This window comes from Rhinoraja longicauda, chromosome 11 (genome assembly GCF_053455715.1).
Source record: "Rhinoraja longicauda isolate Sanriku21f chromosome 11, sRhiLon1.1, whole genome shotgun sequence".
Lineage (NCBI taxonomy): Eukaryota > Metazoa > Chordata > Chondrichthyes > Rajiformes > Arhynchobatidae > Rhinoraja > Rhinoraja longicauda.
This window is the reverse complement of record NC_135963.1, coordinates 19,381,692-19,403,785: the sequence shown is the minus strand read 5'-3', so window position 1 is coordinate 19,403,785 and position 22,094 is coordinate 19,381,692. Positions and strand designations below refer to the sequence as shown.

The following is a 22,094-nucleotide window of genomic DNA, read 5'->3' as shown; positions in this document are numbered from 1 at the left end:
TCTTGTATGCAGGGCTGTTAATATTTGGAATGAGTAAATCAGAAAAGAATCACAGAAATTGTGTGGTTGTGTGAACCCAGAGACCCGGGTTCAATCCTGGCCTCGAGTGCTGTCTGTGCAGAGTTTGCACGCTCCCCTTGTGACCAGGTGGATTTCATCCAAAGGTGTTTACCTCCTTCGTACCAAAGAAGTGTGGGTTTGTACATGTAGGTAATTTGCCCCTAGTGTGTGGGGCTGTGGGGAAAGTAGGATAACACTGAACTAGTGTGAACAGATCGATGGTCAGCGTGGGCTTGGTGGGCCAAAGGGCGTCTCCATGCTGTTTCACTGAAAAACTCAAATTAAATTAATGACACAGAAGGAAACATTTGGCCCATTGCACCCATGCCAGCCCAATATCCCACTTCCCAGATCTTAGTCCTTAGTGCTGTAGGATATGGATTTTCCAGTATTCAAGGATAATTTTTAACGTGGTTAGAATTTCTGTACTCAACTTTCAAGCAGTGAGTTCCAGATCCCCAAAATTGAAATCTTTTTCTCATTCGTCTAAACTTTATGCAAAATAATTTAAATCTACACCCACTAATTTCTGACCTTTCTACCAAACAAAATGGATCTTTTCTGTTTACTCTTTAAGTCATACTATAAGTGACTAGGCCCTTCAGCTCTACTCATCCATGCCAACTAAGACACCTTCCTGAGCTAGCTCCATTTGACTGGATTACACTCATCTCTGAACCTTTCCTAACCCTGTACTTATCTAAATGTATTTTTGAAACTTTGTAATTGTACCCACTTTCTACCACTTCCTCTGGCAGCTCATTTTATATCCCCACCATATTCTATATGAAAACCTCTCTTGGGTATCCTTTCAATCTTTCCCCTCTCCCCTTCAAGCTATGTATTCCACCTCTCAACTCCATTACACTGGGAAGACAACTGACCATCCACCTTGCCTACATTGCTTATACTTTTACTAATCTCGATGAGGTCATCACTCAGCTTTTATTACTCAAGAAAAAACAATCCCATTCTCTCGTTATAACTCAAGTCTTCAGTCCTGTCAACATTTTTGAAATTTTTTTGCACCTTTTCTAGCCTAATCTCATCTTTCTTATAGAAGAGTGATAAGAACTGCATTTTTTTTCTAAATGTGGCCCCACCAATATCTTTTACAGCTGTAATATGACAATCCAACTTGAACTCAATACCCCTTCAAATTTAGGCAAGTGTTCAGTACACTTTCATCCCATCTACCCGTGTTGCCATTTTGATTCCATTTTTTTGATTTGTTTGAGGATAGGTGCACTCTACAGATACATTATGCTTTGCACAATTGTACTTTAATTATTGTCATTCTAAACAAGAATGAAAATTTCTGATAGGAACTAAACTGAGCAGTTATCTTACATGTGGATTCTCAAACAAACAAAATAACAATCACTAGCTGGAAAACGTGATTAGGTTGAAGAGCCCTCGGCATCCATTGTAGAATTTAAGGGGTCAAATGCAATGGTGCACCATTATTTTTGCTATCTGCAGTTTTACCTACTGGAATCATTGCTCCAAATGAGCAGCAGCACCTTACAGGTATAACAGGTATAACAGAGCTTTATTTGTCGTGCGGTACCGAAGTACCGAACGAAACTACATAGCAGTCATAGAAAAAAAAAAAGAACACAAGACACATAACCCCAACACAAACGTCCATCACAGTGACTCCAAACACCCCCTCACTGTGATGGAGGCAACAAAACTTCCCCTCTCTTCCCCACGCCCACGGACAGACAGCTCGTCCCCGACCGACCCGCACAGTCCCCGCACCGGGCGCTGAAACGTCTCGCGGCCGAACCGGGCGATGAAAGGCCCGCGACCAAGCCTTGCGCAGCTAAGTCCCGTAGCCGAGCCGCACCAGCGGTGAAAAGTCCCGCAGCTGAGCCGCACCGGGCGGTGTTAAGTCCCGCAGCCGAGTTGCACCGGGTGGTGTTAAGCCCCGCAGCCGAGCTGCACCGGGCGGTGTTAAGCCCCGCAGCCGAGCTGCACCGGGCGATGTAAAGTCCCGCAGCCGAGTTGCACCGGGCGGTGTTAAGTCCCGCAGCCGAGCTGCACCGGGCGATGTAAGTCCAGCGGCCAAGCCGCACCGGGATGTAAAGTCCAGCGGCCAAGCCGCACCGGGATGTAAAGTCCAGCGGCCGAGCCGCACCGGGGGATGTTAGGCCCCGCAGTCGAGCCGCACCCCGCGCCGTGAGGAAGAGAAAAGTTCCCCACACCCACCCACCCACACCCACCCCCCACACACCACCACCCCCTCCCACACATACACAACCAAAAAAATATATAAAAATCATCCCAACACCGACACTCAACAAAAAAAAAGACGGACAGACTGCTAGTCAGCCGCTGCCGTTAGGCGCCGCCATGCTCATCAGCTTTAGTGCTCTAATCCTGATATTCAAGTTTCCTTCCTTCCTTCCTGACTTTGGCACAGAGACCTACATTTCTGTTTAACTTGCAAGACAGCCAGGCAGAATGAGCACACAATGACATTTTAAGCTAGCTCAATAATATCCAATTGAAAATGGTATAGAGCACTGGCACTTAAATATGACACCATTGCAAGGAAAGATAATAGGAATGCAAACAAAAGCAGAACACATTGCATTCAGCATGCTAGATAACATCTATGGAGAGCCCAAAAATAGACAATTTATCAAAACAGGTATGATTGACCAACATTCTGGAAATATTCATGCAGAAATTACATCAGCATTTGGAGTTTCTGAATTGATCCCAGTGGAAATTTACTGAATTTTTAAGTGGACGTTTGATGTTGGCAGTGCCCAAAATACTTTAAAATTGCTTATGTAGATACACTATTCATAGTAAGAATAATTAAGCTTGAAATAATTTTGCAATTCACTCTAGATATTCACTGCAATGGGTAATTAAGGCATATAATGTAACACCACAAGACTAAGCTGCTATTCAGACCAAATTATACCAGTGTGGATAATAAACTGTCTGTGATATCAAATCCTAAATGAAACAAACACAAGTATCTGGTGTGCAAATATAAAGTGACTAAATATACATTACCATAATGTGCAAAGATTTGAAAATTTGTTTTCTAAATAGTCTTTAAACAGGTCGCCTATTTACATTATATCACAGGGGTTGGAACCTGATATCATTGCCAACTTCTAATAGAGCTGCTGCCTCACAGCTCCAGTGATCCAGGTTCAAGTGTGGAGTTTGTACATTCTCCATGACCGCATCTGTTTCACAGGTTTCGTATCATGTCCCAAAATGGTGCAGATTGGTAGACTAGTTAACCACTGGAAATTAACCTCAACATGTAGAATCTGAAAGGAGCCAGGTTTTTTAAATGACACCTGCCCTGCACTTCAAGAAATTGGGAGTGGTAAACACAGCACAGTACATGAAGCAAACCAGCCACCTCTGACCCCACCCCCCCAAAAAAATGATATTTCACCGCCTCAGGAAACTAGCCAACATAAAGGACCACTCACCCTTGCTGTTCTCTCTTCTCCTGTTGGGCAGAAGATAAAGGCTTGAATGCACATGCCACCAGGTTCAAGAACAGCTTGTTCCCTGCTGTTATGGGCCTCGTAAGGATGCTTTCCAAGTCTCCCAAACTAAATCATAGTGGCCCTGGCACTTTAATGGCACTGTGTAACTAATACAATTCTGCACCGTTTCTTTTGCACTACATATGATGCACTTGCAAATTGGATTTGCCTAAGTGTGCAAAACAAATTTTCACTATATCTTGGTCCATGTGACAAGAAACAAATACCAAATGCTTGACCTTTGTTCTCCCCTATCCCAATTGTGCAGAAAGATGCCAGTGTCTCAAATGGTATTTCAGTCACTTAATTCTAATGGACTAAGACTGGAAGCATCTGGAAAATTGTAAATTTAATTAATCAATTTGGTGCATTAAAAGGTTATTGGAGATTGTCAAACTGACAGTTTCCCGAGAGTTAGAACTAGAGTTTTAGGATTTTCCACTGCTAGTCCTTAGCTTTCAGTGCTTTAACCACTGAAGTGGCAGCAGACACATGGCTGGCTGCAAAGGAAAAGTATTGCTCAGTGATTTTACCCACAGCAATCCATTACAAAACAAACTGTCCAGTTACCTTCCGACACAGGTCTTTCTTCCCCCCCCCCCCTCACCCACACCATCAGTATCAAGCAATGAGAACATTAGTGATTTACATGAAGCTTTATTTAGATAAAAAATATTGTACACTCAGAATTTCTCAGCATTCTGTTATCCTTAAAAATGGCAAAGAAATAAATAATAAATACAAAAATAAATTAGGCTCACCGAATACTTGCATAAACATAAATAAGACCAAGTTTATTAAATACTAAAGAATCTAGAGCCATCACACCTAAAGGTGCAAATAAATAGGAATCTCGATTTTGGATTAACACTTCAGTTGCACCAGTTGAAATGCAATTTTTCCCACACTAATAATCCCCTCTCAAACCAATAACAAAATGGCTTTTTTGATACTCAAGTTTCAGACCCACCCATCTACCAATTTGTAGCAGGACTCTGTCATGCCATTTTGGAAACGTAAAATATCCTCCAGATCAACACATCAGAAGGCTGTCTTGTTTCTTACAAACATGTGCTCTATCCCCAAGATCTGGCTTTAAATGCAAGTTTCGTGTCTGGTACTCTATATTACAGTTTCTAGGGTAACAAAATAGTCTGCCCACAAATGCACTTGGTCTTTGATTGACTCAGAATTCATAATATGTCAAGGCAGTTCAAAATTTGGCAATAAAGGCCTGAATTGTCACATAGCTGAACATCTAGAACAAGTTGATGTTAAATGACAAGCTGCAAATAATCCAATATTGCTCAAATGCTTCCATGTAGAGAGATCACGGTGGAAAATGTGTTTCCAATCAATAGCAGGCAGTGGAAAAAGATGTTCATCTCAGAGTAACCACCATAAATAGACACAGCGACTGTAACATGTCAGAATTTCGATTCGGAACAAGCTAAAGTCAAATGTGAGTGAACTTTGCCTGCACTCCTGGGCAAAATTAGAGTTTGCACTGATTAGTTTATAACATGCCCAAGTCTGAATTACAAGCAGCTGAGCACTACTTAGCTTATTTGAACGTGCAAACTTCAATCCTGTCAAAATCGGATATAATGACCAGCAACAGTTACTCAATTCTAAATGCAAACATCAGTTCTTGCATTACAAACAGTCCAAGTTATTAAGATTTTTCTGATGTCAACCTGGCAAGAATCGAAGCATATTAACCATCAAACTGGATCATCCTTTGGTTTTGGCAAAAGCAGGAATGATGAGGATGTTGTAACTACTTGAACACGTGCATTTTCACATGTCAAATCAGCCATCACATCTAATTTTCAGGACCAACTTAGCCTCAATGCCAAAGTTTCAGATGGTGGTAACAATTTATCCTTATTACGATAAACTAAAGTCAAAAACATTTGTCATCCCAGAAACCATCAAGTACCAAAGGAAAGGAGAAACAAACAAGTTTGATAACTGTTGCGATCACATCCATTTTGATTAGTGATACTCCTTTAAATAAACACGCAAACTAAACTACCAAGAGCTAGATTTTAGGTTCTATACCATAGTCTCCCCCACCACCCAAAACAGCAGCAAATCTTAGCCAGACGCTGGCTAATTTGATACTGATGTTCAATCAGCACAGTCTCTTGCACCCGGTTTAAAATCTCCATAGTAGAAGCTTGTTAAATACTGCGTGGCCCTCTCGTGAAGGTTTCAATTCACATTTAAATGTCAGTCTTCTGTTGCTGTAGCAGTTTCAAAGTGTATGCTAGACGATGGTGGAGATCTTGAGAACATCCCAGTTCCATTATGGTGCTCAGTTTGTACGTGCAGGCAACACGGTCCTTGTTGATGTATGTAAGTAGGTAAGCGTGATCCGCTTTGCAGAGAATGAGCTTTGTATGATCCTGATAAAAGTTCACCTGAGAAAGAGAAAGGAGAAAGTTTAGCACCTTTGTTTCAAGAGAAGGGGCGACACAGTGGCGCAGCAGTAGAGTTACTGCCTTACAGTGCAGTGCCAGAGATCCAGAATAGAACCCGACTACAGGTGCTGTGTGTACAGAGTTTGTACATTCACCCTGTGATAGCGTGGGTTTTCTCCAGGTTCTCTGGTTTCATCCCACATCTGAAAGATGTGCAGGTTTGTAGGTTAATCGACTTTTGTAGATTGTCCCCACTGTGTGTAAGATAGCTTTAGTATGCGGGAATTTCTGGTCTGTGCTGACTTAGTGGGCCAAAGGGTCCGTTTTAACACTATATCTTTATCTTACTAAAACTCTGACTTGTATGTATATTTGTAACAATGATTTCGGCTGATTTCTGCAAAACGGTTTGGCATAGCGCCACAATTTTTGCATCGCCTTAATCACACCGCTGGACGCTTGCCGAAAATGACATTTTTATTTAATTCGGTCGTATATTTTTTAAGTTAGAGGTTAAAAGTCAAAACTTTTTTTCTCAGTTATTTCGGCTGATTGCAGCAAAAACGGTGCACCGTAGCGCCACGATTTTTGCAGCGCCTTAATCACCACGCTGAACGCTGCTGGAAAATGATATTTTTATTTGATTTGGTTGTGTATTTTTTAAAGTTACAGAGGTTTTAGTGAGCCATTTTTTCCATGGCCTTCAGCGTGTGACGTCATGCCCATGTGAGAAGAACTCGCGCAACCCCCCTCCTACTGATTTATTGAAGGCTTTCAGCGTGGTGCGTCTGTGCGTATGGGCTCCCCTCTCCTCTTGCTTCTCTCCTCTCTCCCACACCCGGGAGACGGGACTCTCTCCCCGCTATCCCCCCCCCCGGACCTTTCACTGATGCGCACCCCCACCCCCCAGGACCTTTCACTAATGCGCTCCCCCCCCCCCGGACCTTTCACTGATACGCTCCCCGCCCCCCCCCCCCCCCCCCCCGGACCTGTTGGTGCTGGGGGCAAGAGAGAGTAGGGGAAAGGGGTGTGCTGGGGAAAGGGGTGGGGGAGAGTAAGAGTGTGTCTGGGGGAGAGAGAATGGTGGCGGGGTCTGAGAATGGGGACTGGGGAGGGGGACAACAGGGGTCGTCCGGAGGGGGCTTGGTGGTGGGGGAGATAGGGGTACTGGGAAAAGGGGAGGTCGTGGGGAAAGGGGGGGTGTGGGGAGAGTAAGATTGGGGTTGGGGGAGGAGATAATGGGGGGGTGTGGGAATGGGCCCAACGGGCCCTCTCCGCTAGCCTCTCAACTAAATTTAAAAGAAACAGTAAGCAGTGATGCTGTCCATGTTAGATGCAAAAATTAGCCAAATCAAGAATTGAGCACGTCTGATATTTGCTCAGGAGTCGAATGCCAGAATTTTAGCTACTGATGTGCAGAAGACACATCTATCATCAGTGCAAATGAAAGGGATCTAAAATGTAAGCTTTCTTGCCTATAAAAGTCCAGAATGAACAATGGTCTACTATCGAGATACTAGAGTAGAACCATGCACAGGACTAGAAAGCAAAAATGGGAAAAATAACAGTATCTGGCAAGTAACAGGATTGACCACATTTACCTGCAACGTGCCATTGTTGAACAACATCAATAAGGAATGGTCAGTTTTCACCCACTGCAACAGCAACAAAGATGGATCTTGACAATCTTCAAGGAATGTCCTGGGCAAGTCACCTCCCTGCAAAAGAAAAAAAAGGCTTTCAGAAATCTATTCTTAATGTTTCAAATGCTCAACTATAATAATTCAAGTTCAGGGATCAAGTAAGCATTTTTTTTTTGCACTGGTTGGAGAAAATTTAAATTCACCCCATTGTAGCCAATGTTAACAGCTTTACAATTCTCAAAGTATTGATGCGATTGCAATTTTGAAAAGTTATAGGTGGACTGAAATTTGTTGCATGACTTACATCCATGAGGTTTTCCTCCATATAGTTGGCAAAATATCTGACGATTATCATATGTTTGGCCAGTCGCTCTGGGATTGCAGAGGCAGGGAAGGAAGAGTGCTGGTTGTTATTGAGGTAATAATACACATTTCTGTGGAAAGAATTGGGTAGAAGTTCAGTCTGGGGAACATACCCTGGTTTACATGACTATGAAGACAAGACATGAATTAGACAGAGATAAATACAACTGCATAAAAACAGTTTTTCTAGCCTAAGAAAATTGATGCCTTCGTTACTGTTTTAAAACAAAGTTGCATGCAGATCAAAACTCAGCAGGGAGGGTCTTATGCCAGTATGTTTAAAGTCAACACTGGTCATGTATTGGACATGTCTACCTTAATGCAGAAGTGGCCATTTCCCACCTCCTCTGGGGAGGTGACCAACTCAGATCTGATGACCTGGTTTCAAGCTTAACCTTTTGTAGCTCTCCCTGCAATTGCGTGGGTGTTTCCAGCAATATTGATAATCCAGCAGTTTCAGAACTTTGCTAGATTAGAGATACAATGCAAGAGCTAGTCATTTGGCCGACCAGTGATCCCTGCACATTAGCACTTTCCTACACACTAGAGATAATTTACAATCTTTACCGAAGCCAATTATCTTATAAACCTGTATGTCTTTGGAGTGTGGGAGGAAACCAGAGCACCCAGAGAAAACTCATGTGGTCAAAGGGAGAATTTTATAAACTCCATACAGACAGCACCCATGATCAGGATCAAACCCTGGTCTCTTGCAGATAAGGATCAAACCCTGGTCTCTTGCAGATAAGGCAGCAGATCTACTGTGCGCCACTGTACTTTTGAAGTAACACTCAACTTTATGCCTGTTTCAGTGGAAATTTATTTTAAGTGGTTTTGAATTACGTGCTGCCTTTGAGGAACGTAAACCCTGCAGCAAATGCAAGATGCGGGCAATGGATGAATCAGATACCGACCGGCCCATCAAGATTTCTCAATAACATGTTGGATTATTGGAATTAGTGTGTTAGTGGTTAGACTGGCTATAATAAATTATATCATTCTGTAGGTCAGGGGCAGAGGAGTTAGGATGAAGGAATGCAAGAGAACAGGTTATAGGGAAATTGTAGAATGGGAGTAACTGCTCAAAGACTACAATCTCAGATTGAATAACCTAATTCACAAACGTAGTCTATTTGGAAGATTCTCATTTGCTGATAAAGACTCACCTTCTGTCAGCGGAGATGCTCATATGGGTTCCATCATTGAACAGGACACCTATGCTGCGATTGGACAATTGATATCCAAAGCCGTATTTATTGGAGTAGTCAACCCATTTGGTGACCCACAAAAAAGGTTTGGACCGATGGAGACCTTGTCCTATTGGGTTCTTTCTAGCTGTTTAAAAGAAACAACAGTATTTACTCACTGCTTTTTACACAGACTAAAATATTTAGACTCTAGATACAGCTTGGAAACGGGTCCTTCGGCCCACCGAGTCTGCACTGACCAGCAATCACCCCGTACACCAACACTATCCTACACTAGGCACAATTTACAGAAGTCAATTAACCTACAAACCCGCAAGTCTTTGGAATGTGGGAGGAAATCAGAGCACCCACAATTACAGGGAGAACTTAAACTCGGTACAGACAGCGACTGTAGTCAAGATCAAACTGGCGCTTTAAGGCAGTAACTCTACCGCTGCACCACCCTCAGGGGCAGAATTTAAGTGGAATAAGTTTTTATCTTTAAAGATACTGGGCATATTTCTGCTTCAGGTCATTGCCACTGCCACGCATACATTGGCTCAAAACTACCAGACAGACCGATACAACTCCAAAATTGCCATATGGAAATACACAACTCGATTCAGTTTATATCCACAGGCAGTGCTGTTCTAGAACCTCCCAATGGCATCTGGCAAAAACCAGTTTGAACATTGAATGTTCATGGAATATTATGAAAACATGAAATGTATACATTAGTCTTGCTGCAAGGTATCTTTAAAATATTATGCTGTGTTCAAGGTTTAGAGATAACAATGACCAAATATTATGAATTTTTAAATTAAAGGGTTAATATGTCTACTTCCAATCTTTGGATATTTAAGTGTTTTAGTGGGTTGATAGCTGAGAATTTTTGATTGGCTGCCTTGTCATTTTAACAAGATTGTATCCCATTGAAATGGCACTCAATGAAGTTCATACAGAAGATAGACACAAAATGCTGGAGTAACTCAGTGAGGCAGGCAGCATCTCTGGAGAAAAGGAATGGGTGACGTTTCAGGTAGTGACCCTTCTTCAGACTCTCGTTTCAGGTCAACCCTTCTTTGCAACGAAGGGTCTAGACGTGAAATGTCACCTATTCCTTCTCTCCAGAGATGCAGCCTACCTCTGAGTTACTCCAGCATTTTGCATCTATCTTCAGTTTAAACCAGCATGTGCAGTTCCTTCTATACAATGAAGTTCATACAAATGGACACGTTTCTAACCACATTCAGTGCACAGGATTTAAACCCCACAGATTTTAGATCGCTCAGCTTCACACAATCCCTTTAACATCTCATCTGCAAGAAAGCACCATTTGCCTGAATGATCCCTTTTGTATTATACAGTCAAATATGCCATATTACAGATGAGCTATTCAACCAAGCTTGGTGTGGTTATGAAAATGATCCATTGGCTATTACAAGAATGAACCCGTTCTTCAACTAACATTCAATTCATTCAGGCTGAGAAAACAGCCTGGTTGATCACATCATTACTGTATATACATTATCCAGTACATTGATTAAAAAAATTGAAAATTGTCAATTGCTTCAGACTAAACATGACCAAGCTTTTAGTCATCCTGATAACTAATGGAAAATTGTGGTAGTTCAAAACAGGACTAAGATTCAAATATAAAGATTGATTTCTCACTCACGATCCCACACCTCCACTTAATTTCAAAATCTAAATACCATAGAGACATGTACCTGATGGCATAGCTGAAAGACAACTTTTGAGGACACTGGTAGCAGCGTCTGTCATTTGCTGAGCTATGGGTCCCTCTGCAGCAGCTGTAAAAATATAAAGTATGCAACTTTTGAGAATATTGCTCAATTTACAATCCAGCTGGCAGCTCTGACCATCACTGGTATCACAGCACATTTGGCAAGAGTCAGGCAGCTTTAAGGAAAAAAGGAATTAATCATTCTGACTGATGTCATGCAGGGAAATCAGCTCAGATTGTTAATGGTGGAATGATTAAGATGTGATCAAAATAAGGTTAAATAAAAGTTGCTATGCTGAGATTCAAAGACAAGGATTTGAAATCAAGAGCAAGTAAAAAGGGATTATTGCATTGGGCGCCAACATTCTATGAAAGGTCAGAGTATAAGTGAAAATGGGGCACTTTGGCAAGTTAAGATGGAGGCAAGAGTTTTTGCAGGACCCAGTGCAAGATAACAAAAAAACATGCCAGTAAAAAAAAGTAGAAAATCTGACAATGCCAACTCTAAGGTAATCTAGAGAAACAGATGCAAGACTGGCCCCACTACCTGAAGAATAAGTGAATAATGTTGGGATAAAAGATTCTCGTCAGGACCCAACAAAGATGCAGGAATGACGTGCTAGCCAGGGAAACTAGATGTAGGGGTCAAAGTCTCAATATCGAGCGAACATGTTAGATAAAGCTTCTAAAAAAAAGGAATGTGGTTGGGAACCTTCAGAATTCATCACGCAGACAACTAGAGAAGCTCCATCACCACGTGCAGTGCGTTCAAGATGGATTGGCATTTGGATGTTAAGGCATCAAAGAATATGATGTTAGCACAGGAAAATGGTGCCAAGAGAATAGATTTATCTTATCTTTCGACCAGTACAATAGGCAAAGTGCTAAAGTGGCCTACACATGCTTTAATATTCTAATGCAGCACAAGATTTTGTCCCAGCTATTCAGCTTCAGATTATGCTCCAATTCACAGTCAATGACATTCATGTTTAAAATATCCTTAGAAGTGATCCAACTCACAATTGGCACCAGATCCTTTGCATGGTCCATTAACAGTTCTTGATTGAGTCTCAATTTTCTCCTTCGGAAGAGAGTTTGCCGTGTGTCCAGAAGGAAGTGTAAGCTAAAGAGAATAGACGGACAAAAATATTAGAGTACATCAGAAGGAAAAAAGATTATGGCAAAAGGAAATTAGTTCTTGCTGTGCTTAATTACCATGTTTAAATGTCATTAGTGGGATAGAAGCTAGATCTGAAAAATGAACATAGCAATTCCTACAAAGCTACAGTTTCCCTAGACTGACATATAGATTAGATACTGTTCAAAGCACAAATTGTTTGCAATACAATGATTAGCAAAAGCAGGTTAAATGCACATCCTGGAAACCAGGCAGATTAAACCAAGAAACAAAATTTCCCCCCTCATTTTGCATGCACTTCTGTTGGTCACCACTCATTCTGACCCTAGTAGAACAGAATGGTCAGTATTAATATGTACAGGGCCACTTTTGCAACAACCCATTTGATCTTGTCTTTAACTCTTCAATCCTTACAATAGAAGTATTGTGGCCTGCATTATGTCACGGAAATACCACAATCTTCCATTTTCAAATTGAAAGCATGTCAATGTACCCTGGCTAATTTGTACCATTTTGAATGAAAGTGTCAAGTTTGGGGGTGGAGGTATTCAAATGAGTGCCACTCAATTTGAGGCATGGGGAAGTTTCTGTTAATTTAATCCATTATGTTTTACCATTTTATTCCAAGACAATTAAGGAGACTAGCTACTGTAACCACAAAAACTAGTATATTTGCTCAAGGGAGGAAAGGAAATTAAGTTACCATAGGATTAGGATTGTGGACTTGTATTCAGTGCAGAAAGAGCATATAATTAATAAAACTTAACACGACTAGAAACACTCGAAGTCAGGCAGCGCCCAAGGAGAAAACAGCTTTTTCATGTCAATGGTCTTTCAGCATAACTGAAGTGAGCCATGGACATTTACTGGGTTAGACGATAGGAAAAATAATGGAAACCATTCATACAAGATGAGAAAGTAGAGTATTCAATGTTATAGCTACCTCATTTACATTTTCAGTCTTGTAGCTTGTCTGTCTATGGATGGAGGTCTTCACAAAATCAGCAGCAAGTTTAGAGATCTCATCCTTCTCCATACAGAGAGTTTTAGTGCCTGTAATCAAGAAAGAAATGGAACATTTAGAGAATAGCTACACCAGCAGATTTTAAGAGCAAGAGCAAAACTGCAGGAGATTAGTTGCCTGATAATGCCTCTGCAAAAACATTTTTACTTTGCTTGCTTTCAGGAAGAGGTCACGCTAATTTTAGATCGTCTAGATGGAAAAACATTTGCTGGTGTACTAATTTGTATGCAACTCACATCCCATCTGATAAGGGATCAGAGTGGCCAAGGTGTGAAGGTCACATTCAGCATGTACATCCTTCAATTGTCTTAGAAGTGACAGTAATTCTTACTCCCAGGTTAAGCATCAGCATTCAGCAAATTAATTCAATGAACCAGGAATAGCATTCAAATACAAGTAATAAAAAGCTTTCTGCTTGATGGAGAAATGCATTACCATCAAGCAAGATGCATATCAAGTCCTATCTCGCGATTCCTATACGGTTCAGATTTCCATTGATCTCGGCCTCAAATATATTGGCCAGCTGAGCATCCATAGCCCTCTGGGGAGGTAGGAAAATTAAAAGTCAGTGCTCTACATTCAGACCAATGCCCTAGATGCCTAGACTACAGCCCCCATTTCTACCCTTTTTCTGGAAGTAAGCCTCGCAACCCAACACGATGCTGAAAGTGGTTTGCGATCAAACAAGTACTTCTATTCCTGAAAGAATTGAAAGCTCCGATGGCAAAAGGTAAGTGATCAAACTTGCTTTCCAGTATAAAGAAAGTTCTACACAAGAGACTTGAAGGTTACATGGACATCGAGTACATTAAAGATAAGTAACTAACCGATGGCTTTCTTTTTCCCAAAGAAAGCTTCTGCAAACTTTTGGAAGAGGTTTTTTGTAGGAGATGGGCCACTCAGCTCAGGCACTGTTGTACAGCTGCTTGGGTGGAGCGCATCAGGTGTAAAACCCTGAAAAGCAAAGGCACATTCTTTACTCATGCAGAAATAAATTACCTTAAACAGATTAGAATGGATATCCCATCTGATCCAAAATGATACGTCTATACAGTTTTTTGGTAACAGGTGTTATTTTCGTAAAATACTTAAACAAATATCTATCTATTTGGCAAAACACCAAGTGCATTTTTTAAACATTACACAGAAGCAGACAGTGGCCTGTGGAGTAATGCTTGATTATTACTTCAAATGACAGTGGATACTCCCATAACAAGTTAGACAACCATTGAAATATTCCACCGATTCATTTTCAAATGCTTCGTTAGGTTTAAAATTAGTCAATTTAATATTTTAATCAATTCTTGATCATACCAGCAACACCAAAATCATTGTAAATCTCACTTCACACATTCTTACTTTTGCAAAAAAGTCATGGTTCAAAATTGCGTCCAGTGTGGGCCGTTGTTCTGGATTCTTCTTCAAGATGTTACCAATAAGATCCTTTGCAGCAATAGAGAAGGACGAAGGCATGGAATACTCAGCTGCTCGGATACATCTGTAAGTGTCTTTCAGGTCTGTAGTCTCAAAAGGTGGCCGGCCAAACAACATTGTGTACCTGAAAAATACAACATTATCCTTGACAATCTCCAAGAGACCAACATCGTTTAAATACTTGCAAAATTATACCATACCCTCTATATGCAGGCATGTTTTGTACATACAAGTAGGCCTGGGTTTGGCTCAACCATCATTAAAGTATCAAGTGCTGAACATTTAAACAGCAAACCAACTGTTCAATGGGGCAAGACATGCAAGAATGTGATGCAAACTGCAAAGTTCCTTCAAAAACCAAATGTAACAGTTACATCTATTTCTCTCCCCCCCCCCCCCCCCATTTGCAAAGTTAATTCCTCTCCAAAGAGGAGGAATTGGCAAAAGGCAGCAAGATTAGTGTTCTTTTGATAGGAATTGTTGCAGACTCTGACGTGCACCTATGCAAATTAAGATAGGTTATTCTACAAGTGACATTATTATGACCAGAAAGATTTGGCTTGCTGAACCTTCAGTGGCATGTTGTCGTTCAGTTAAAATGTCAATGCAAGCAGCAAAACTAATGCAAAGGAAGTAGTGGTTTGATTGTTGATGCAAATAAACCTGCAGACTCTGAAAACTGATCAAAATCTTCATTAAAAATAGTCTGCTTTACAATGGTTTGTCACTTATCCCATAGATACCAGTGCATTAAGAACTTACATTACGCAGCCCAAGGACCAGATGTCAGCCTCGGGTCCGTGACCTTGTTTATTGAGTACCTCTGGGGCCAAGTAGTTTGGAGTACCACAGATGGTCCTAAAAAGAAAATTAAAATCAGCTCAAAGGACTTCCCAATAAATTCAAACTCTAGTCTTAAAAGGTCAGGAGTTCTCAGTAGCCAAACCTCCCTACAGGGGAGGTTTGAACAGTTCTGGGTCTGAAAACAGCCATGGTCAGATCAGTGTCCCATTAGATACAAATTCATTGCAAAAAATTTTGACACTTGAGAAATTTAATTTCTCCTATCCTGCCATTTTCCCTTTACAATCTGTAAAATAGCACAATAGCAGATCAATCAGTTACCCAAGAACTGCTTTGAGAGATCGCAAAAGATAGTATGCAAATGCAAACATTCTTCTATCAGTTTGCCCAAATTCAGTTCCATCCCCAATAACTTCCAATATGCATGCAAAACAATCGTACCTTTTCCTCTGATCAACAGGTAGCAGCTTAGTTGCCAGGCCAAAGTCACCAACTTTTACTTCCATGTTATCATTCACAAAGAAGTTGCCTGTTGAAGAAAAATGTAAAAATTACTCAAAGGTTTCATTTCATTACAAAATGGCCGTGCTTCCATTGGAGACAAAATACAAGATCTTCTGGCCAAAGACAAGAGTTTCCCCATAGAGAATGTGAATAATGCTATTTTAGACAGCTCTGTAGACCAGTCCCACTCCCCAGTTCCAAACTCTATACCCCATGGGTTAAGTCTCAAATCATTTGAGAACTTAATGCAATGAGACTCCACTGTCCAGAGTATGACTTCTACCACCATAGGCAATGTTTCTAGACCTTTACCATAATGCCAGTCAGGGAGAAGATACCATTTTCATAGATTACTTTATAAAGTGCAAAATGCTGACATTTCAACTGGACTTTCGAATCCAATCAAATGCATAGATGTTATCATTGTGACAATTATCTTGTCAATACTCCTTGGTTTCAGTCCCTATAGAAAATAGACCCCTTCACATTCACCCCGTCAAAGATCTAAATTTGTACTTAAAGTCTCCAATCCATAACCTCCACTCCAAAAGCCTAGACATTTTCAACCTTTAAACTCTGCTAGCCATCTTTTTCCCCAATCAAATCCTGTGTAATGCAGAACCAGAAACCACTTGCAGCAGCCTTGATCTGCCAAGTTACTCCAGCACTCCTTTTTGTAAACCAGCATCTGCAGTTCCTTGCATCTACACAGATACACTCTACAGAAGCACTCGGAATGTAATTGAGAACCAAGGACCTTCATTGATAAGTGCTCCACCTCCTAAACGTGCCAATTACCTGTCACACAATTTGAAGTTGCCTCATTGGCCTCAACTCAATGGAAGTCATCTTCAGCCCTAACCATGAAAATAGTCCATGTAAATAGAGCAACTGGAGCTTTAGAGCAAGCAGCTGCAAGTTACACCAACCCAATGTTGGAGTCAACCCCCTCGTGCTCAGAATGACTTCAGTGTCTGTCAAATGATCCAGCAGAATCTAGTCCATAGTCAAATTGCACTGCTTCAAACACCTCAGTCAGGTATAAGCTGACAAGCTACTGCACTTCAAGAGTGCTCAAGAAGAGAATTGAACCCTAACCACACCCTCTCCCCAATATTCAGAAATGAACACTCCCGCCTTCAATCATTTCATTTTTTTCTCTCCCGAAACCAGGAAGATGAAATTAATTGCAACGTTTTATCTTTGCAATCTAGCACGAGACAAAACAAGCCAACAGCAAATGCAGGAACTTGCAGTGACAGAAGCTCATCCATGCTCTTATGCATTAACATCTTTAAAGATGATACTAACCGAGTTTGAGGTCTCTGTGAAGAATATCCCGAACATGGAGGTGTCTGAGACCCAGTATAATCTGTCTGAGGTAATAGCGGACTTCAGGCTCAGTTAATGTTTTTCTTGCTTTCAATATGTGCGCTAATGACTGAATAACAGAAATGGAAGTTAAGCACCAATTGCAACTTTACAGGGACTTCATATTTTCAGACAGGCAAGAGACCATAACTTAAAGCAAACGGCTGTTACATTTGTTCTTAACATCCTGTCCTTTGGGCTGCTAATTAAATTAACTTTTCAATACATGGCATTTGACAAAAGATTTCAAACTGCGAGCGATTCTAATCACGCCACCATGTTTAGATTTACCCTCCAAGTACTTGACAACCATCTGCTCACCTTGCTTAATAATTAGCTGAAAATTCCACTCACCTTATGACTGCAGTGTTCTAGAAAGATATAAATATTTTCATCATCTTCAAAACTATGGTAGAATTTCACTATGTATTTATTGGATAGGGATTTGTGGAGTTCAATTTCTTTTTCAATCTGAAAAATAAGGAAGGTTCCAATAAACCAAGGCAAGGCCAATACACAAACCAAAAACACCCCACCTCGTACCACTCTACACAACCCCCATTTCCTTTGGACCCATACATAAATCATGTTACACAACCAAGATAGTGGCATATTAGTTTGAAATACTGAAGCTTCAAGGAGACTGCTGGCTCCACCATCACAAGCAGATGGACGGCCATCTTAGAATGGTTATTTAGATACTGCACAGAACATTAACCAGTATTTCTTAGCTGCCAGAATTTGCAAATTTACTCTTTAAAGATAACCACAGATGTATGGCAGAGGCAACATTAAAACAGGGAATGACTGAATTTAGTTCTTACCTTATCTTTTTGATGAGGCTTTGATACTCTGGAATGTGGAATAACTTTAACTGCATATATTTTGTTACTGGCGAGATCAGTCATTTCATAACATCTTGCAAATCCACCCTAAAGAAAAATTGATACAAAATTCTAATACTTGCAACCACCTTTTCACAACTAATTTATAACTTTAATGAAATCAAATAACCCATATATTTGCAAAGATGCATCTACATATTAAGCTGCCGTGACAATTGCTCTAGGCTACCCACCTCGTCAACAATGTATTTAATCTTCATACAATGCATCACTTCATTTCCAATGAAACCACTTAAGATGATCGTTAAGCAAAAGGGGAAAAACAAAAAGTCTTGCAGGTGCTGAAAACCCGTAATAAAGCACTGGAAATACTCAGCAAGCTGAGCAACATCTATGGAAGGAGAAATAGTAACATTTCAGGTCAAAGTCCTGACGAACAGCTTTCAACTGAGACATTTACTGTTTCTTTTCTCATATGGCCTGACCCACAAAGTATTTCCAGCAGGGTTTTTAAATAAGATGGATTTTAAAAATTGAATTTGAAAGTTGTAGACTACTAATGATTAAAAAGAATATTTCCAAGTCAACTACCATGTCAGATTTAAATGAGACTGAAGTGTTATTCACCCCAGTTTATGCAGGAATCGTCCCACATGTCCCTTAAGCTATTGAGTGCAAGAATGCTCACTTAGATTTGCTTCAAATCAATATGGGTTAGTGTTGAAGCATTGATGCCAGAAATCATATTTAATTACTTTACCAAACAGGCTCAACAACAACGCCCAGCTGCTTAATATTTGCACAATCGTCTAACACAAACAAAGAGATAGCTGGTGCTTTGTGTAGACCAAACATTGTATTCTAACTGTGCAAGAAGGAATTGCAGATGCTGGTTTAAACCGAAGATAGACACAAAAAGCTGGAGTAACTCAGCGGGACAGGCAGCATCTCTGGAGAAGGAATGGGTGACGTTTCGGGTCGAGACCCTTCTTCAGACACTAACTAGCAGCTTGCGTGCAGACATATCGTCCTTCAGGCCAAGTGCCATTTGCCTAGTGGCGAGGTGTCCCCATCAAGTGACATTGAACATATGGGAGAGAAAGGGGGGAACAGAATGGGACATGTGCACGCATGCAGCCCAGTGATGGGGAATCTATCCAATTTACAGGGCAGACCACACGCCAACCAACACCATCAAAAACAAGACAGCCCGAGCTTTCAAATGTAAAGTGAGTCAAGAAGATTTCACAACCAGAATAGCGGTTCTCGTGGTTGCCCGAAATATTGCAACACCGTCAGTATCGGTGACACAGGAGTTCAGGCAGCGCGTCTCGGAAACAATAAACTCGTTCCCGGATATTTTGGGACATGTTATTTATACACTACATTTCATCTTGTGCAATGCTGGATCACGATCAAACAACTAGTCCTCCATTCGAGATATTTTTTTAAAATAGGAAATCTCTGCATTCGTGGTTTCTTCAAACTCTGCAGTTACAGTTCGCCTTTGGAATCCTGGACATGGTTGGACACCCTTGCTTGAACCCGACAATACTTCAGAGAAGCTCCCAGACCTCATCTACTGTACACAAGGGCGTTATATCAATTAAGTTGGAAATGGACAAGTTCATCCTCTGCAGCAAGAAATATGTCACTGTTCCCCTTCATATTCGGTGCATGATAAATAAACTATTGAATAATTTGCAATACAAAGAGTTCATAGTTAAATAAAGAATCGGTCAGCCCCATTACACTGGTCAAGTTGGGAGTGATTTATAATGTGCCCGTGCTGCATTAGGATTAGGTGCTCTATCCCCACATTCATGGTCTGATTGAGGGAGCATGTAGATTCGGCACACGTGGCAACGCCAATTCACTGATGCAACTCCGCCTCAATTGTCGGTATTTCGTGCTAATTTTTTTTGGTTGTTATTATTAAAACGCGCCCGGAATCTGAACGGTGTTCGTTTTGAGAAGATTCTCAACACGAAAAGTCAGGGCTGGTGACTCAGCACCAAGGTCATTCATGTGGTAGCTAGCAGTTGAGGTTATCGGCGACAATGATTCTCCCCGTCAGTGGAACTACCTTCAACGGCGTATCCTCTCTCCCTCTCTCTCTCTCTGCCCCAACGCTGGAGACCTCCGGCGGGGATAGGATGCCCTTTCAATGGGAAATCGCCCCGCCCCCTCAATCCACCCCAGTCTCAAGACCATTCTTTCTCCATTATAAAAAAGGGCATTTCAGACAAAGCTCCCGACAATTAAATGTTCAACACCAGATTCGACTAGCCGTTACATATTCGTCAAAGGTCGGTTAAAAAAAGGATTCCATATGCATCGTGCAGCATTAGTACTATTCGTTTAAAAAATCCCTCTGACTCCGGGCAGGTCCACAATTGAATGGCTTCCTCTCATCACCCGCTTTGGAGAGAGGTTACCACGATAGAAATGGGAAAACCGTCTTAAATCACTCGAGTCTCTTATTTTTGATGGTGTTTTAAATACGCAGACTGCGAATGACTGTTGTACAGTCAGAGCCTGCGAGTGTTAACGCTCAGACACAAAGCTGGAGTAACTCAGCGGATCAGACAGCATCTCTGGAGAAAAGGAATAGGTGACATTTCGGGTCGAGACCCTTCTTCAGACTGAACGCTTTACAGAAATAAAAGCTTGAATTTAATTTCAACGCAATAGTATCAGATCCCTCTTAAAATGTTAAGACTTGTCGGTTAAAAAAAATCATTAATAGACCTTCAAAGTGGTTTCTTAATCCTTAATTAAATTCTGTTCAACAAGCAGTTATCATTTCATCCTTCTTAACCCAGGCAAGGCTCAGCAAATCTTTAAATCTCAGAAAAGGCGAGGCCGCATTCAAATAGAAGGCAACCCTTAACATTCTCATTCCTTCTGTTGGATTAGACAATAAATCCTCCACTGCAGCAGCCCAGCCTACATTTCCCTCAAGCAAGCTGCTATTTAAAAAAATATATATATAGCTAGCTGTACCTTTCCAAGCAGCCGCCCTCGACAATAGCATTTGCCGGTCTTTGGAGCCGTGACCATCCGGCACAACTCCGGCTTGTCCCGGCCGGCCGTTGGACGCAGACAGCCTCCGTCTGACGCTTTCTGAACTTCCGAACTCATCGTCTCAGTGTCCGTGTAATAGAATAAATCCTCTGTGTGTGTATGTCTGGACTGACTGTGCACTGGCGTTATATCCACTCAGCGCTGCCTGGTGCCCGGCTGGAGACACGTGGCTGGGGAATCCCTCCCGCGCTCTTATAGCGCTCGGCCTCGCTCACTGACGTCACAGGAGGGATGCCCCACCCGTGGGCGGGGCTGGAATGTTTCGCCGCGATCCCATTGGCCGCGCCTCCGTCCCTTCCCCTGTCATTGGCTGAAGTGCTGGATCTATTTGCATGTTGAGCGCGCCTTTGCACCACCTCCCGGATTGCTGGAGGCGGCGGAATATCACCAAGCAAACATCCGCCTGCAAGTGAAATGGAAAGAAATTGAACTTTCCTCGCATGCAATCCTGTCCAGGTCAAGGAAGGTGATATTGCTTCGTTTTTCACCATTCTTAGGTATTAACAACACCAACAGCAACAACACCAACACCAACACCCACCGACACCAACAACACCCAACACCAACAACACCACCACCACCACCCCCGTCTTGCACATCAACAACACTGAAAATTTTAATGCCCTAAATCCATCTTCACAGGAGTTGCGGTTCATTCCTGCAACAAATCAGGAAACCTTAGATATGTCTGAAGAAGGGTCTCGACCCGAAACGTCGCCCATTTCCTTCTCTCCAGAGATGCTGCCTGAGTCACGGTAGCATTTTTTGTGCCTATCTTCAGTGTAAACCAGCATCTGCAGTTCCTTCCTACACATCAGGAAACCTTAACTGTGTGACTTTAAAAGGTTATTCATTGACTCTTTCTCTCCCTCTCCCAATAGTAATAGATGGTCCCATTTCATTGTCAACTAGCATCTGCAGTTCTTTGTAT

General features: G+C 41.6%; 1 protein-coding gene across 1 annotated transcript; it reads right to left on the bottom strand.

Annotated features, from left to right (window-relative positions):
- Positions 1-4,252: 4,252 nt before the first annotated feature.
- Positions 4,253-21,311, bottom strand: plk3 (polo-like kinase 3 (Drosophila)). Its single transcript, XM_078408414.1, has 15 exons — positions 21,083-21,311; positions 18,056-18,163; positions 17,586-17,702; positions 17,172-17,301; positions 15,798-15,885; positions 15,315-15,410; positions 14,478-14,676; positions 13,946-14,072; positions 13,038-13,147; positions 11,977-12,079; positions 10,940-11,023; positions 9,189-9,357; positions 7,964-8,093; positions 7,618-7,734; positions 4,253-6,016 (listed from the first exon to the last, which is right to left on the bottom strand). The coding sequence occupies exons 1-15, from the start codon at positions 21,218-21,220 to the stop codon at positions 5,819-5,821; spliced, it is 1,914 nt and encodes a 637-aa protein (XP_078264540.1). The 5' UTR covers positions 21,221-21,311; the 3' UTR covers positions 4,253-5,818.
- Positions 21,312-22,094: the final 783 nt, after the last annotated feature.

Coding starts and splice junctions, on each gene's coding strand:
- plk3 (XM_078408414.1), bottom strand. CDS start 21,220: ATGAGTTCGGAAGTTCAGAAAGCGTCAGACGGAGGCTGTCTGCGTCCA. Junction 17,703..18,055: donor AGCCTCATCAAAAAGATAAG/GTAAGAACTAAA, acceptor CTTATTTTTCAG/ATTGAAAAAGAAATTGAACT. Junction 9,358..10,939: donor TCTTTCAGCTATGCCATCAG/GTACATGTCTCT, acceptor TCTTTTAAACAG/CTAGAAAGAACCCAATAGGA.